The 14,635-nt window shown below is 53.2% G+C and overlaps 2 protein-coding genes across 2 annotated transcripts; one reads left to right on the plus strand and one right to left on the minus strand.

Annotated features, from left to right (window-relative positions):
• Positions 1-702: 702 nt before the first annotated feature.
• On the minus strand, positions 703-14,189 carry THEMIS2 (thymocyte selection associated family member 2; the record flags this gene model as incomplete). Its single annotated transcript, XM_082673424.1, has 6 exons — positions 703-1,596; positions 2,029-2,185; positions 4,567-5,630; positions 7,251-7,661; positions 11,711-11,851; positions 14,096-14,189. 6 exons carry the CDS (start codon positions 14,187-14,189, stop codon positions 1,544-1,546), a joined length of 1,920 nt encoding a protein of 639 aa, XP_082529550.1. The 3' UTR covers positions 703-1,543.
• LOC309829702 (programmed cell death protein 2-like) lies at positions 8,188-10,321 on the plus strand (the record flags this gene model as incomplete). Its single annotated transcript, XM_082665815.1, has 3 exons — positions 8,188-8,268; positions 9,326-9,376; positions 9,476-10,321. 3 exons carry the CDS (start codon positions 8,188-8,190, stop codon positions 10,319-10,321), a joined length of 978 nt encoding a protein of 325 aa, XP_082521941.1.
• Positions 14,190-14,635: the final 446 nt, after the last annotated feature.

Consider the following 14,635-nt stretch of genomic DNA (forward strand, 5'->3'; position numbering starts at 1 on the left):
TTGCGTCTGTGGAGGAGGGCGTGGGAACTGGTGTGGAGATGAGCATGGGTGCTAGATACTGGGGACTGGCCCAGCAGCACGTAGTCACTGCTCAGTGGTCACCTGGAGAATGCCCTGCTGGAGTGTGGCGGCCTGGGAAGTACATGGGTCCAGAGAGCCAGAGGGATGTTAGGAGGCAAAGGAAGGACACACTCAGGTGTAGTGCCTCGAATCCAGGAGTGGGAATTTGACCCTCTTTCGGCTCCCACCTCCACTGGACACTCCTTCCATCTTTTTGTCTCTCTCCTGTCCTTCGCTGACCATGGTGCTTAATTCCGTGACTGCATTAGCCCAAGAAACCAAAGTCCCACTACTTCTAGGAAGTGAGGCCTGTGGTCTTACCTTACTAAACAGGCCTTAACTGACCCTGGAAACTGAGTTATTCTCTGCATAGGCACAGGCTTGTATTTCTTCTCTTATCTCGTTATACTGGCTCTGTCTCCACAGCCCAGGAACACAGTATAAACACTGGGATGAATTCCATGACTAGGAGACAGTGTAAGCATGTGAAAGGGGTGTTGGTTTTAGAGACAGGTACAGCTCTCAGATCTTGGTCAACAGTAATGATACTAACATGTTTACTGAATATTTATTATGAGCCAGGCACTGTGATAAATGCTCTACAGATGTGATCTCAGTCGATCCTTAAAACAATCTTTGAGGTAGATAACTTAGTTTCATTTTGCGTGTGAAGAAACTGAAGCTTAGAGAGGTTAAAATCACTTGCAGGTGGTGAGCAAGGGTCCTGACCCAGGCCCATGGCTAGCCTGCCCGCTGAAGCACACTAGACTAGTTTGTTTCCCGATCTTTAAAACCAGGCCTTGTCTACCTCAGAGAGTTGATTTAGATAGGGTTTGTAAAGGGTCTGGTACTCAGACAGAACTTAATAAGTGATCATCTCTTATCCTTTTTCCCGAAGCTCAGATGTCATTTTTATTCTGTGCTTTTAAAGTGAAATAATCTTGGATAGTCACCTACAACGGTCATGTGCTGGGTGCTGCAGAGATGAGGAAGACAGTCCTGGTCCCTCAGGGGCTCGGAGCCTGGGTGGGGGACGGCGAGAGAGAGGAGAGAGTGGAGCAGGGGCGGCCAGCATTACAGAAGGCTCTCAGTGCAGTGTGTCGTCAGGATTGAGTCCCCTTTACCAAGAGGCAGGAGGCACTGTGCTGCCGTCACCGAGGTGGGCAGTGTCTTGGATTCCGTTCTGCACTAACAAGTGGGACAGCTGGTGTTGGGGTGCAGGATTGAGTAGAACCCAGCTGGCTACTTGATACCAAAGCTCTGAACCTGAAGGAGCCAAATGCAAGGTGCTGGGCCCAGAGGAGCCAGAGGGAAGCTGGTGCAGGGTCTATCCTACTTCCAGTCAGTCCCCACCCGGCCACTCCTTGTCCACAGTCTGATTTCTGAGAGACCTTGTCCAGGGTCCTCTAAAGGCTTGTAATAGTTGGCTGATATCTCGGGTTCCCTGAGAAGCAGCAGTTAGGAAGTAAGGTTTCTCCAGCACCTAGAGGGTTTTCGGAAACTGCTCAAGTATTTCTTCGTAATTGTGTTCATCATCTGCAAAAGAATCCAAGTCAGTGAGGACCTTTGGCCTTAGGTTCCTTCCCCTCTTTAGGGTACTTTCGTCCCTTGAACAGGGGAGGGCTTGGTCTGGATGCTCTAAGGTCCTTGCTAGCCCAGAAACCACAGTTTGTTGTGTCTGAACACTTTGCAAACATTCTCCTGTGTGCCTTGGGGAGGGTAGTTGGGAGATGAACTCATTTTCCTTGCCAGGGCCCTGGAGCCACTGGGAGAAGGACAGTAGGGACCCTTCAGCCTACGCCCATCTCATATAGGCCTGTCCATCCAACTGGGACTGTGGAAGGGTCGCTCACGAGCAGAGCCCTGCTGAGGGTATGGCCAGCACCATCAGAGGCAAAAGCAGCAGCAGAATGGCATGGGGGGAGGGGAGAAGGAAAGACAGGGGTGAACAGGGGCTGACAGACTCACTTGTATCCTGAGTGATGGGCTTAGTGGGCCTGAGACCTTTCTTGTGACCAGGAATCGCACTGTATAAATTGCAGCTGTCCTTGATGACCTTTCGCAAGGTCTTCCTCTTGGGTTTAGGCATCAGAGGTGGTTCCTGCAATTCGAAGGCTTCAGAAGACTAAGTGGTAAAAAAAGCAGAAGTTAGCAGGGTCCCAAGAAATGGGGTAAGAGAGTACCTGAAATGCAATTTCCTTCAAATCTCACTTCCTCTGCTCCCCTCTGAACTTTTCAGTGTATGGCTTCTCAGGACGCCAGGTGTTTTTGCTACAAGCACTTGAACTGTTCTTTGGCAGGGGAGAAAGGGGCCAGGGTGAAACATGATAGGGTTGGGGGCTAGAGACAGGCTGTCTCTGCATTTTTACACAGGGATTTGGTCATTGTCCTCCAAATCTTTTGCTAAAGGAGAAAAAAGTAGTCACAAAGCCTCAGGACAAACAGAGTACAGAGCTGAGAGGGGTCCCAGAAGGAAGAGGACTTTTATTGAAATCCTACCATGTGCCAGAAGCTGTATGCATATCCGTTCATTCACCCTCAAGTGACTCTCTGAGGAGCTGTTTAGAGTTCCCAGTTTACACGTGAGGAACCAGGCTCAGAAAGAGTGTGCCATGTCAAGCCTCACACGGGATCCCTGGCCGGGCCAGGCTTCAGACGCAGAGCCATGTCAGTGACCTGTAAAGCCGCTCCTCTTCTCCCCACGTCATGCTTTCAACAGCAAACAGTACGGCTCCCTGATGAGCAGCGGAGAATACTGATTCCCAGGGAGGGAAATTGCTGGTTCTAGGGCAACAAGCAGGAGCCATCCCAGAGGAGCCGTCAGGAACCAAGGCTGGGACGGAGGTCTCAACTCTTTGTACCACATTCTTTCCAGCACTGTCACAAGGCCTGTGTTTCAGATGTCCCAGTCTATTTTTGGTTCTGTCAGAAAACGACTACCCTACCCCCTGCCCCACAGATACGAGCCCCTTCTGGGGCTGAGATCGCTCAGGGTTCATCTTTTTAACTTCCACTGCCATCCCACTGCCTCCCCACACAGTACGAAATCCAAGTCTCTGCACATCCCAAAACAGTATGCTTGTTACAGTTTACAAAGTGCTTTTTATGTAGATCACTCCCCCCACGCCACCACGCCCCCCATTCTCAGCAGAGCGTGGCTATCAGCGCCCACCTCAGAGGGACGCCGTGAGAGCTGGGTGGGGCAGTACGTATGCATAAGGGGCCACCCCAGGGTAAGCGCCCCACGAGTAGAGGCTAACAAAACAGCACTGAGAGTTAGTGATGTTATCCCAGGCTCACTGGTGAGGAAACATGCCCAGAGAGGAAGTACAGCCCACAGAGTGAGGAAACAGGGACGTGAACTTCGTGTTTCTGACTCAGGTTCTTTGCCCGCTTGTCGTGATTCAGTTTGGTTCAGTTCGGACTCACTGGCACTTTCTCTGCCTGCCTTGCAGTGGGAGGTCCCTGCCCCACAGGACTCTTGTTCTAGCCAGAGACCAAGTACAACTAATTAAAACTACATGGCCTCCCACCTCCAAGCTACGTACAGCGTGCAGTGTGACTACAGAAGAGGGAGAACTGTCACCGCCTTGGAGGAAATGAGCTGAGCCTTGCCCGTGAGCCTGAAAGGAGGAAGAATGTTCCTGGCAGAAGGACTGGTGTGTGTGAAGTGCTGAGGCAGGAATCCTGGCATACCGAGAGCATCAGGAGTTCCTCGGTGGTTGGAGCTGCTGAGCAGTGGTGGAAGGTGGGCCTGGGAAGGTGAGACTGAAGTCAGCTATGAAGGACCCTGGATACCATGTTAAGGGGTTCGCATTACCCCCAGCAATGGGGAGCCATGGAAGGTTTCAGGAGGTGGGGCTGAGGCCCCATAGTGACCAGGGAAGGATGTGGGAGGCCATTCTGACAGCCGTGGGGAGGGGTTGAAGAGGCTGCTGGAAGAGTTTAGGTGAAAAATGCTGTAGCTTGAGCTAGGGAGTGACAGCAGGGGTAGCAGAGAGAGGTAAAGCACCGTGAACTTGGAGTCACAATGCTTCCGCTCCAGTTCAGGCCCCCCCCATTTACAAACTGTGACTTTGAGTGAGTCTCACCGTCGCTGAGACGTCATTTTCTCGACTGTAAGATATGAATGATCACACCAATGTCAGGATGGTCAGGATCCAATAATAGGTACAAAGCGCGCACGTTTATATACTGCACGTTCTGGAAATAGAGACAGATGTAGAGAACACGCATATGGACCCCAATGAGGGAAAGTGGGGGTGGGTGGGTAGTGGCGGCGGTGGGATGAACTGGGAGATCGGGGTTGACATATATACACTAATGTGTATAAAATAGGTAACTAATAAGAACCTGCTGTATAAAAAAATAAAATTCAAAAATAAACAAACTGCATGTCCTGTACAGCTGTAAGAGGCATGATGCCAGACAGACAAAGAAGAAACGGCAGGACCCTGATGATCCCTACAGGTGGCCCCTCCCTGCCCACTTGGGTTCTGTTGGTACCTTGACACCTTTCGCCTTGCTGACCTGCTTCTTCTGCCCACTGAGGCCCTTACTTTTCGGAGGCCTGGGCGGGGGAGCTTGACCCTCAAAGGCCGGTGACTTCCGAAGGTGATAATAGAAGGCCTCTGTCAGCTCCTCCACTGGGACTACGGGGAGGGGCCCAGCCGGCTGGCTTGGCTGCCCCTCGGCTTCCACGACAGTCAGGTCCAGCCACCGGGGAGAGACCTCGAAGCACATCTCAGGGTTGGAGTCCAGGCTGACCACCAAGAAGGGTTCCATGATCTTCTCCTCCAGCCGCAGGCCCAGGAAGGAGGGCAGAGGGTCATCAGGGTGGCTGGCATCCTTGGCCACCACCTTGACCTCACAGGGCAGTGGGAACTGGGCAATCAGATCCTGCAGGCTGTAGCGCCGGCCATCACCCAGCTCTTCCACGAAGCCGCCAGAGAAGTGGAGGGGCAGCAGAATCTGTTCTTGGTCCTCTGCCTCTTCATACTCTTCCTCCCCAGGCTGGTCACTCAGCCGCTGACACACCAGGACATTCATGTCCCTCTCTTGAACCCCAAGGGCCTGGCCAGACCCCAACACCTCCAGCCTGTCTCCCATGGCCAGGGACATGAACCCGGGGTTCTCCAACCCGTCTCCTTCACAGTCCTTTGTGGCCACTACCCGGAGTGGCTGGCCTGGCTGGAGAGCACCCAGGAGGTCGTAGGCCGTGGGGAACTCTCTCGGCCGCCGCCGCAGCTTGCCCTGGTAGGCCCCAGAGATCATGAAGTGTCTGGGCACTTTCCGGCCCTTGGTTGAGGCCAGGACCCGCCAGGGTGGCGAGGCCACGCCATAGATGCAGAGCCTCTGGCCCTTCCGTAAGGAGCTCAGCCACGGGCTGAGGAAGATGGGGGGCCCCTCCGGAACTTCCAGGATCTCTGTGGGCAGGGGGAAGGGGCCTCCCCGGGCCAGGGCCTCGCTCAGCAGCAGCGGTTGTATGAAGTGGATGTGCTGAGAGGAGGCGGTGATATCCTCCACGTCAACCTCCAGCGTGGAGGGGATCTTGACGATGGTCCTGCGCACTGTGGAGGGGAGAGGTCAGCTCAGGTGCGCACCCTCCACCCCTCAGAGGTCTGAGCCTGCTAACCTCTCTCCTGTCTTCATCTTTTCTTTCCTACCAGCATTTTCCTGTTGTACCAGATTCCTTGCCCACTCTTTCCTTCAACCTCTTTTTTAAAAGTTACTATAAAAAGTTTTTAAAATATTTATAAAAGTAGAATAGCATAGTGAACCCCAATGTACCTGTCACCCAGCTTCAACATTTAACCCATGGCCCATTTTCTTTCCTTTATACCCCTATCTATCCATTCCCCTTCCACTGGATTATTTGGAATCAGAATAATCACATCTTGCCATCTGTGACTATTTCAACATGTATTGCTAAAAGAAGGGGTAACTAAAATTTCAAAAATAATAACCACTAGGCTATGATCACATTGAAATAATAATAATTTGATAATTCCTTAATATCACTGAATATCCAATCAGTTCACTTTTAAAATTTTAATTGAATTTTGAATGTAATTTTATAAGCTGTCGTTCCAAATCCTTTCTGGATTTAAATAGATAGAACCAAATCAAGAAAAACACTGCCTACATGACTTTGGACAACCTCCTCCTGTCCTGGCATTGATAGCGCCTGGTGCATAAACTCTGTAAGAGTCTGAGGAAAACTGGCCCGCCCACTATGTTGTTTGAGCCACACCACACGGAATGTTCTCCCTGTTTTGCAGATGAGAACACTGAGGCTCCGAGGAGTGGTGGTGACTTCCCTCAGGTCACATGGTTGGGATTTTTGCTCTGTGCCAGATGAGCTGATAATCGGCTGAAGCTGGGAGATGGGCACATCTGGGTTCATTATACTGTTGTTTTTTTAATTCAGAATGCTTTATAAATTACCTGAGCTGCCTCATTCTCCAGGGCAGTCAACTTATTTTTACAAAAACTAGCAAACAAAGCCTAGGTTGTTTCTTAGGACAGGACTGAGTCAGGCTGCTGGCAGCATCCAGAGCAGGGTTGGTGAGGCAGAGGCAGAACCTGGCCAGTCAAGAGGCCAAGGCTGAGTGGAGGGTGAAGAATGGGGGTGCCCTGGGCACCTCTACACATACACCCATTCTTCTACCTCTGCTCCAGCTTGGCCTCCGACCGGCCAGACCTGGCCAGCTTCTGCCTCCGTTTCACCAACCCTCTGTGTGCAGCCACCAGCCTGTCCTAAGAAGTAACCTATGAAACAGCTGGGGGATTCAGCCAGACAGTACCCTCCCAGACAGGAGGCCCTTCACGAACAATCTTGCTCTCCCCAGCAACAGGAAAATATATTTCTCCTGAGCAAATGGTCAACGCTGCACTTTCTAACACTATGTTTCTTTGTCCTAGCTGCGGGCAACCTCACAGCCCAACTTTTGCCAAACTTTATAAAGTACGTGGGACCTCACTCAAGTTACCCATTTTCCTATCTCCTTTTGCACCTAACTTCCACTATTGGGGATTCTTTATTCTGTTACGTTGTATATACCAGGTAAACCACCTGGAATCCCTGGACTATCCACGGGGATAGGGGGCATCTTCCCAGCAGAGCAGCTCCCCAGGGCCCCCTCTGTCCCTCCCGCCCCCGGGCCCACCCACCTGCCCGGGGAACTCACAGTGCATGATGGCTTCGACCTCATACTGGGGCATCAGGGTCAGGGAGTGCCAGGGGAGGGCGGGGCAGGTGAGGATGGTGTCCCTCAGGGCCGGGTCCTGCAGCACCTGGAGCAGAGTCCGAGGGGGCCCAGGCTCCAGTTCCCAGAAGGGCCCCTTCTGGGACAGGGGCAAGTGCAGAATCACCTGCTGGGCCCCGGTGCCCAGCACACAGCGGGCACAGCAGGTCCCGAGGTGCATTTCCACAGCCTCAAGCTTGAGGGGCTGCTCCTGAGGCACCACCCTGGCCTTGGTGGTGATTCTGTGGGTCGACATGAAGCAGATGGGCAGCTGCTTGGAGCTCTGGGTTGCAGCAGAGACCAGCTCCTCCAGGGTTCCATAGCTCTGGGGGCCAGTGAGGGGGCTGAAGTTGCCTGTGGGGCACAGCAGGGGGTGTCAGGGTGGGGCAGACCTTTGCCGAGCCCAGGGCCTCATATCCCATGCCCAGGTCTGGCTGCAGAGAACCAGCCAGAGTCCCCCGAGGACAGGGGCCAAGGGTGGGCCAGCATTTGGATATCCAGGCTGCAGGGCTGAGGGATGGCAGGCAGCAAGTGACCATTGCAAATGGACAGTGAGGGCAGGGGTGGGGACAGTTCCTTCTGACACAGGCACGGACATAGAGGGATTGTCACCAGAGACAGAACAGAACAGACACACTGCCACATTTTCCTACCTGCCGACCCCACCTGCCTCTCACTTTGCCATCTTTGTCTCCAGATACCTCACCACTGCTCCATTCCCACACACCAGCACCTACCACCCCATTCTGGGTGGGTGAGTGCCACAGTCCCTCCCAAACTAGAAACCCAGGAGCTACTGGCCAAATGACCTCTGACCGCCCCTCTACCCCTCCCCCTGCCCTGTCCATTCTTCTGCCACCAGACTGGCCTAAAATACCCCATGTCTGGACATAATATCACTTCCAGGGCCTTCCTGCCCAAAACCCTCAACACAAATCTATTCAAGGAAGCACCACACAAAGTCAGTCTGAGGGACATTCTGCAAACGTACTGATCTAGACTCTTCAAAAATGTTGATAGCAAGACAAAGGAAGGCTGAGGAACTATTCCAGCCTGAAGGAGACTAAAGGAGGCCAACTGAATGTCATGTGCAATCTGGGACTAGATTCTGGATCAAGGCAAACACCGGGCTATCAAGGACATTAGTAGGGCGGCTGGTGAAATCTGAATACAGACTGTGGGTTAGACAGTAGTATTGTATCAATATTAAATTTCCTGAATTTAATCACTGAACTACAGTGTTGTGAGTGAATGTCCTTGTTTTATAGGAGTTACGCTAAATACTGGGAGTAATATTCAGATGTAATGGGGCATCATGTCTATAACTCTCAGATGGTTCAGAAAAAAGATATATATACACACACATATATAGTAATATATGTTCATATGTATATATGTGTGTGTGTATGTATATATAATATACAGAGAGAGGGAAAGCAAATGTAACAACATGCTTAACTGGTGAATCTGGATAAACAGTATACAGGAGTTCTAGCAAGTCTTCTGTAAATTTGAAATTATTTCAAATTTTTTAAAAACCCTCAAAATACAAAACAAAACACATCACTTCCCTATTTAAAAGCGCTTTGGCTACTTAATACCTTCAAAATAAAGGCTGAAATGTGGGGACTTCCCTGGTGGTTCAGTGCTTAAGAATCTGCCTGTCAATGCAGGAGACACAGGTTCGATCCCTGGTCTGGGAAGATCCCACATGCCACGGAGCACCTAAGTCCGTGCGCCACAACTACTGAGCCTGCGCTCTAGAGCCCACAAGCCACAACTACTGAGCCTGTGTGCTGCAACTATTGAAACCCATGCGCCTAGAGCCCGTGCTCCACAGCAAGAGAAGCCACTGCAGTGAGAAGCGCGTGCACTGCAACGAAGAGTAGCCCCTGCTCACCGCAACTAGAGAAAAGCCCATGCGGAGCAACGAAGACCCAACACAGCCAAAAATTAAATAAATAAATGAATTTATAAAAAAATTAAATTTATAAAGCCTTTAAAAAAAAAAAAAAAAGGTGGAGGTGGCGCCGGCGTGGCGGCTGCGCAGCGAGCAGTTCCCCAGCAAGGTGGGCCTCTGGCCGCCGTGGCTCGGCGCAGCCGGGCTGCCGGGGCCCGCGGGGCTGGCCTGCGCGCTGTGCGACCGCCCACTGGCCTTCCTGCTGCAGCTGTACGCACCGCTTCCGGGCCGCGCCTTCGCCTTCCACCGCGGTCTCTTCCTTTTCTGCTGCCGAACGCCACCGTGCTGCGCCGGCCTACAAGTTTTTAGAAATCAATTGCCTAGGAGAAATGACTTCTACGCCTATGAGCCACCTTCTGAGGATCCTCCGCCGGAGACAGGAGAATCCGTGTGCCTCCAGCTCGAGTTCGGTGCTCATCTCTGCAGAGTTTGTGGCTGTTTAGGCCCCAAAACATGCCCCCGATGTCACAAGGCACATTACTGCAGCAAGGAGCATCAGACTTTGGACTGGAGATTGGGACATAAGCAGGCTTGTACACAAGAAGATGATTTGGACAGTACAGTTCCAGACCACAGCTTCCTTTTTCCAGAATTTGAAATTGTAATAGAAACAGAAGATGAGATTATGCCTGAAGTTGTGGAAAAAGATGATGAATCAGAGATTATAGGTAGCATGGGTGAAGCACCTGAGGAAGAATTGGATTCCATGGCAAAACATGAATCTAGGGAAGATAGAATTTTCCAGAAGTTTAAAACCAAAATATCCCTTGAGCCAGAACAAATTCTCAGATACGGCAGAGGGATTGCCCCCATCTGGATCTCTTGTGAAACTATCCCTCAAGAAAAGGATATTCCAGATTGCCCCTGTGGTGCCAAGAGAATATTTGAATTCCACGTCATGCCTCATCTGCTCAACTACCTGAAGGCCGACAGACTGGGCAGGAGTGTCGACTGGGGTGTCCTGGCTGTCTTCACCTGTGCTGAAAGCTGTGGCCTGGGCACTGGCTACACAGAGGAATTTGTTTGGAAGCAAGATATAACAGATACCGCCTAAAGACAACGGTGTGAAGCCTCAAAATATTCATCATCTCTTAGACCTTCTAATTCCATTTCTAGGACTTTATCCTAAGGAAATAATTATACCAGAGATACACAAAGATGTTGTTTTAGGTGTTGTGTATCTGTCCAGCAGGAGGCTACACAGTCTTAATGATACAGACTTACATGTACATCAAGTAAGATAAAGATGCCAAGGTACCATTGTAGATGGTATTCATAGTATGCTATTTTTGTAAAAATATTTATACACGTGTATGTACACCAAAAATATCTGGAATGATATGCACTAGATGTGAACTGGTTAACTGAACAGTGGGACTAAGTGACATGATCTTTTTACTTATATGTATATTTCTTTCTATAATAAAAATGGGTTATGTGCCTAATTAAGTCAAAAAAAAAAAAGAACGAAATGTGTCCGTGCCCCACACAAGCTCCCCCCGCCCCCCTACGGTCTGGCTCCCGCTCACCTCCCCACAACTTGCCCCTCACCTGGAACCCATGCCCTCACTGGTCCCCTTCAGCGATCACAGGAAACCATACTGAGAACAAGCCCACAGAGGGTGCCTGCTCTGAGCCCAGCCCTGTTCTAAGTGCATCATACATGGCAACTCATTTAATCGTCACATCAAGGCTGACTGCCCCATTACAGAAGAGGAAGCTGAGGCGCAGAGAGGTCACGGGAACTAACCACGGCCACAGCTAGTAGCCAGCAGAGGTGGGATTCCCATCCAGGCTGCTGGCTTCAGCGTCCAGGCCCCTGGTCCACCACACTACACACCTCCTGCAATGAATGCGCTACAGGGGGTTTCTGGAGCACCAGTGTGCTCATGCTACTCCCTCTAGCTGGGATCCTTCCTCCAGCTGAGGTGCCACCTCCTCCAGGAAGCCTGCACAGACCTCTGGAGAGGCAGGCCACTCTTGCCCGGAGCCCTCTCCAAACTGGTGCCTACTTGTGCTGTTGTCCTCCTCACTGCCATCCTGGCAACTCCCCGCCGGAGAGGGCTGCATCTGCTTCATCCTGAACCCCACACCCCAGCCCCCAGCACGAGGCCTGGCACACAGCAAGTGTCAATAAATGTTTGGTGAGTGAATGTGGGAGCGAACATGAAAACTGGCACGTGGACAAAGACATGAAACAAAAAAAGGCCCAGCCAAGAGGCAGATGTAATCAGAGATGGACACGGAGAGGACACAGCCATGCCAGCTCAGGACACCGTCAGAGCACTCAGAGGACATTCGGGTCTCGGGGCTGGGTAGTGGTGGATGTGAGAGCAGTGTGTGCCAACCCAGAGGGGTGGGAGTTTGTTTTGGGGTCACATGTGCCCGAGGGTGTGCCTGGAGGGTTCCAGGACACTCAGGGAGATAGAGGTGCCTGCCTTACCCTGGAAGTTGGGAGCGAGCTCCATGGTCTGGCCCGTCCCCGGGTTCTCGCAGACCACCTTCTGGAGGCGAACACAGGTGACCTTGATCAGGTCTCCTGTGGAGAGGGAGCACTCATTCCCGGAGATCTCGTAGATGGAGCCTGCGGAGACAGAGTCAGTTTCACCCGTTCAGCAAAGGCCAAGCGCTGCGCCGCCTGTGCCCTGTTCCCCCCAGGCACTGCTCGGTCACACCTTTGCACACGTTGTTCCGGTGCCTGGAATGCTCTTCCCTGATGCCGCTCTGCCTTCTTTTAGCGCTGACTGTACCCCTCTGTGGTCACATCCCCTTGCCTCCTGAACTCAGCTCACAGGGCAGGACTGATGCATCTCAGCCGGCACAGGCCCAGCCTCGAAGTGTGTGTGTTTAAGTCATGAATGAATAAACAACCCAGTAAATCCCAGTTCCCTTATTAGCTACAAAATCAGGCCCAGGGAGGTTCGGTGACTGCCCCGAGATCACACAAAGCCAAACACCCACACTGGCGTTTTCTTCTTCAGATGACTTGCTGTTAAGAGAAGCACAGGAGGGGGTGGCGGGCTGCTGACAGGCTGGGCCCAGTAGGCGGGTCTGGGCCCTGACTTACAAGGTTTAAAGGGCTATAGCAGGGTCCAGAGCATGGAAGATGCTCAGTAAAGATCTCTCACACACAGCGACCCATCCTGCTGATGAGGGACAGACAGTGCAGGTGGGCAAGCCTCCAGGCCACCTGACGCTACTGCACCCCCAGGGCAGCCCCGGCAGGGTCCTTTACAACAGCCCTGAGAAACTGATGAAAATCCCACCCCTTATCCCCAGGAAAATACACACAGGCTCATAAAACACACACTTCTGTCTACAGACACTCGGGGCTGGTAACAAGAGCAGCCCTGGTGCTGAGCACTTACTATATGCCCGGCGCTGTGCTCGGCACTGCAGACGTGTCATAGCACTTAAGACTCATGACTGCCCCTGGAGGGAAGGACAGTTTCTCTTTTCTAAATATGGAAACCGAGCCTTGGCAAGGGTGAATGGGCCGCCCGAGATCATCAGGTAATAGGAGGCAGAACTGGGACTCCACCCAGGACATAATCTGCCTCCGAATTGGGGCTCCTAACCACGCGGTGACCACAGCCATCTGCCCCATCAGTATCACCATCTGCCCCTCTCCACTTCACCCCACTCCCACACTCTCATCCTGTCAGGTTCTTCTCTTACCCTCACTTCCGCCACTCCAGCCCCCCCCGCCCCCCCGGCGGGGAGCATAATGAGGAAACGCAAGTATTGCGACACACAGTGGGACGGGGTGTCAGGGGGACGGCAAACAGAGCACAGATGCCTGCAGGAAGCCCCCAGGGAGAGCGGGATTTGAACCCAGATCCCTCAGATTCCCAAGTGGGCCTGGCGAGACCCCATGGTGTGGTGGCCCGTCCTGCCCCCTGTGGGGCCCTCCAGGCGTCTCACCCTTGATCTAGGAACCCCACTTGGGGCCTCAGAACACTTTTCTGGAAGCTGCTGTGGCGGAGCAAGGGAGCGGATGGAGGGAACGGATAAGGCAGGGCACTCAGACGTAGTTTGCTCTCTAAGGAAGTAGCCTCCTGCACCCCACCCAGACTCTCACTTCCCTCTCTCCTCGCCCTCCACCTTTCCTACTCAGTCACCCACAGGTCCTCCCTCACCCTCAGAGCCGCCGCCTCTCCCCTCACTGCCTGTCAATCCCTCCCCTCTCACCCTTTCAGGCAATGACTACTAAGCCCCAGCTGTGTACCATCCCTGTGAACCAGGTGGGCTGCGGCCATGTGGGCAGATGTGCGGGTGTGCAAGGAGCCAGGAAGGCTTCCCGGAGGAGGAGTCATTTTAGCTGAGAACTGAAGAGTTGATCGGATCAAGTACGGCCCAGTGCCAAGCAGAGGGCAAAGGCGGGATGGGGGGACTGAAAGAAGGACGTGTAGATAAACGTCCAAGGGGAGGAGTGGGAGGGCATACGGAGGGGAAGGCTGACCTGGCTCTTGAGAATCAAGCAATAGCCTGGCGGCGTGAGCGCCTGAATGCCGCAACCCTGCACGGTAGGACCTCATGCAATGCGCAACGCAGTTCCGCCCCAGCTTGGCTCGGTTCCACCCACTTGAGTATCTGAGCTCATGGACTTCCCATCACCACCCTGCGGGGCAATCAGTGATCCCGCATTCCACGCAAGCAAAAGCCGTGACCCGGCGAAGTTGGAGTGTGGCCCCAAATCACACAACTTGGGTAGCGGCAGCGTCGGGATTCGAACCCAGGGCGCAGTGTCCCGGGTTTCTAACGCCCTGGCAGGGAGAACCGGTCCGCCGCGGGGCCGAGGTCGGAGGGGTCTCGGCCCTTCACTCACCCTGGAAGTAGACACCCGAGCAGACCCGCAGCACACGCGGGAGGGAGGCGGGGTCCAGGGCGCACACGAAGTCCTGCAGCGACACAGGTTCCATGGTCCGCGCGGCTCGCTGGGCGCACACTGAACGGCCCGCCCGCCGCCGAGCGCGGCAGCCCCGCCCGGCCGGCCCAGCGGGGCGGGGGTGGCTGGAGCGCCCCGCCCAGGGGCGTTGGGGATGCGACGCCGCGTTCTGGGACGCGCCACCTCTCTCTCCCGGCCTCAGTTCCCTTGTCTCTACAAGGGGGTTGCAGTACCCACCTCTCGCACTGGCGGCAGGATTTAGAAGGTCAAGACCAGGACCTGACATCCGGGAGACTCTGAGTAAATAAGAGCTGGTCCCTAGGAGCCCAGCCATCAGTGAGGTGCCCCATAGTGGAGGGAAGACGAGGATGAAGATGGAGAAACCCCCGACTCCCACTCACCCTCGTTATACCCCCTGTCCTCTCCGAACGAGGAAACACGGCCCTCCTGGTGTAGTTCTGAGTCTCACAGGAGGAACAC

Source organism: Grampus griseus (assembly GCF_964374135.1).
Source record: "Grampus griseus genome assembly, chromosome: 1".
Classification (NCBI taxonomy): Eukaryota; Metazoa; Chordata; class Mammalia; order Artiodactyla; family Delphinidae; genus Grampus; species Grampus griseus.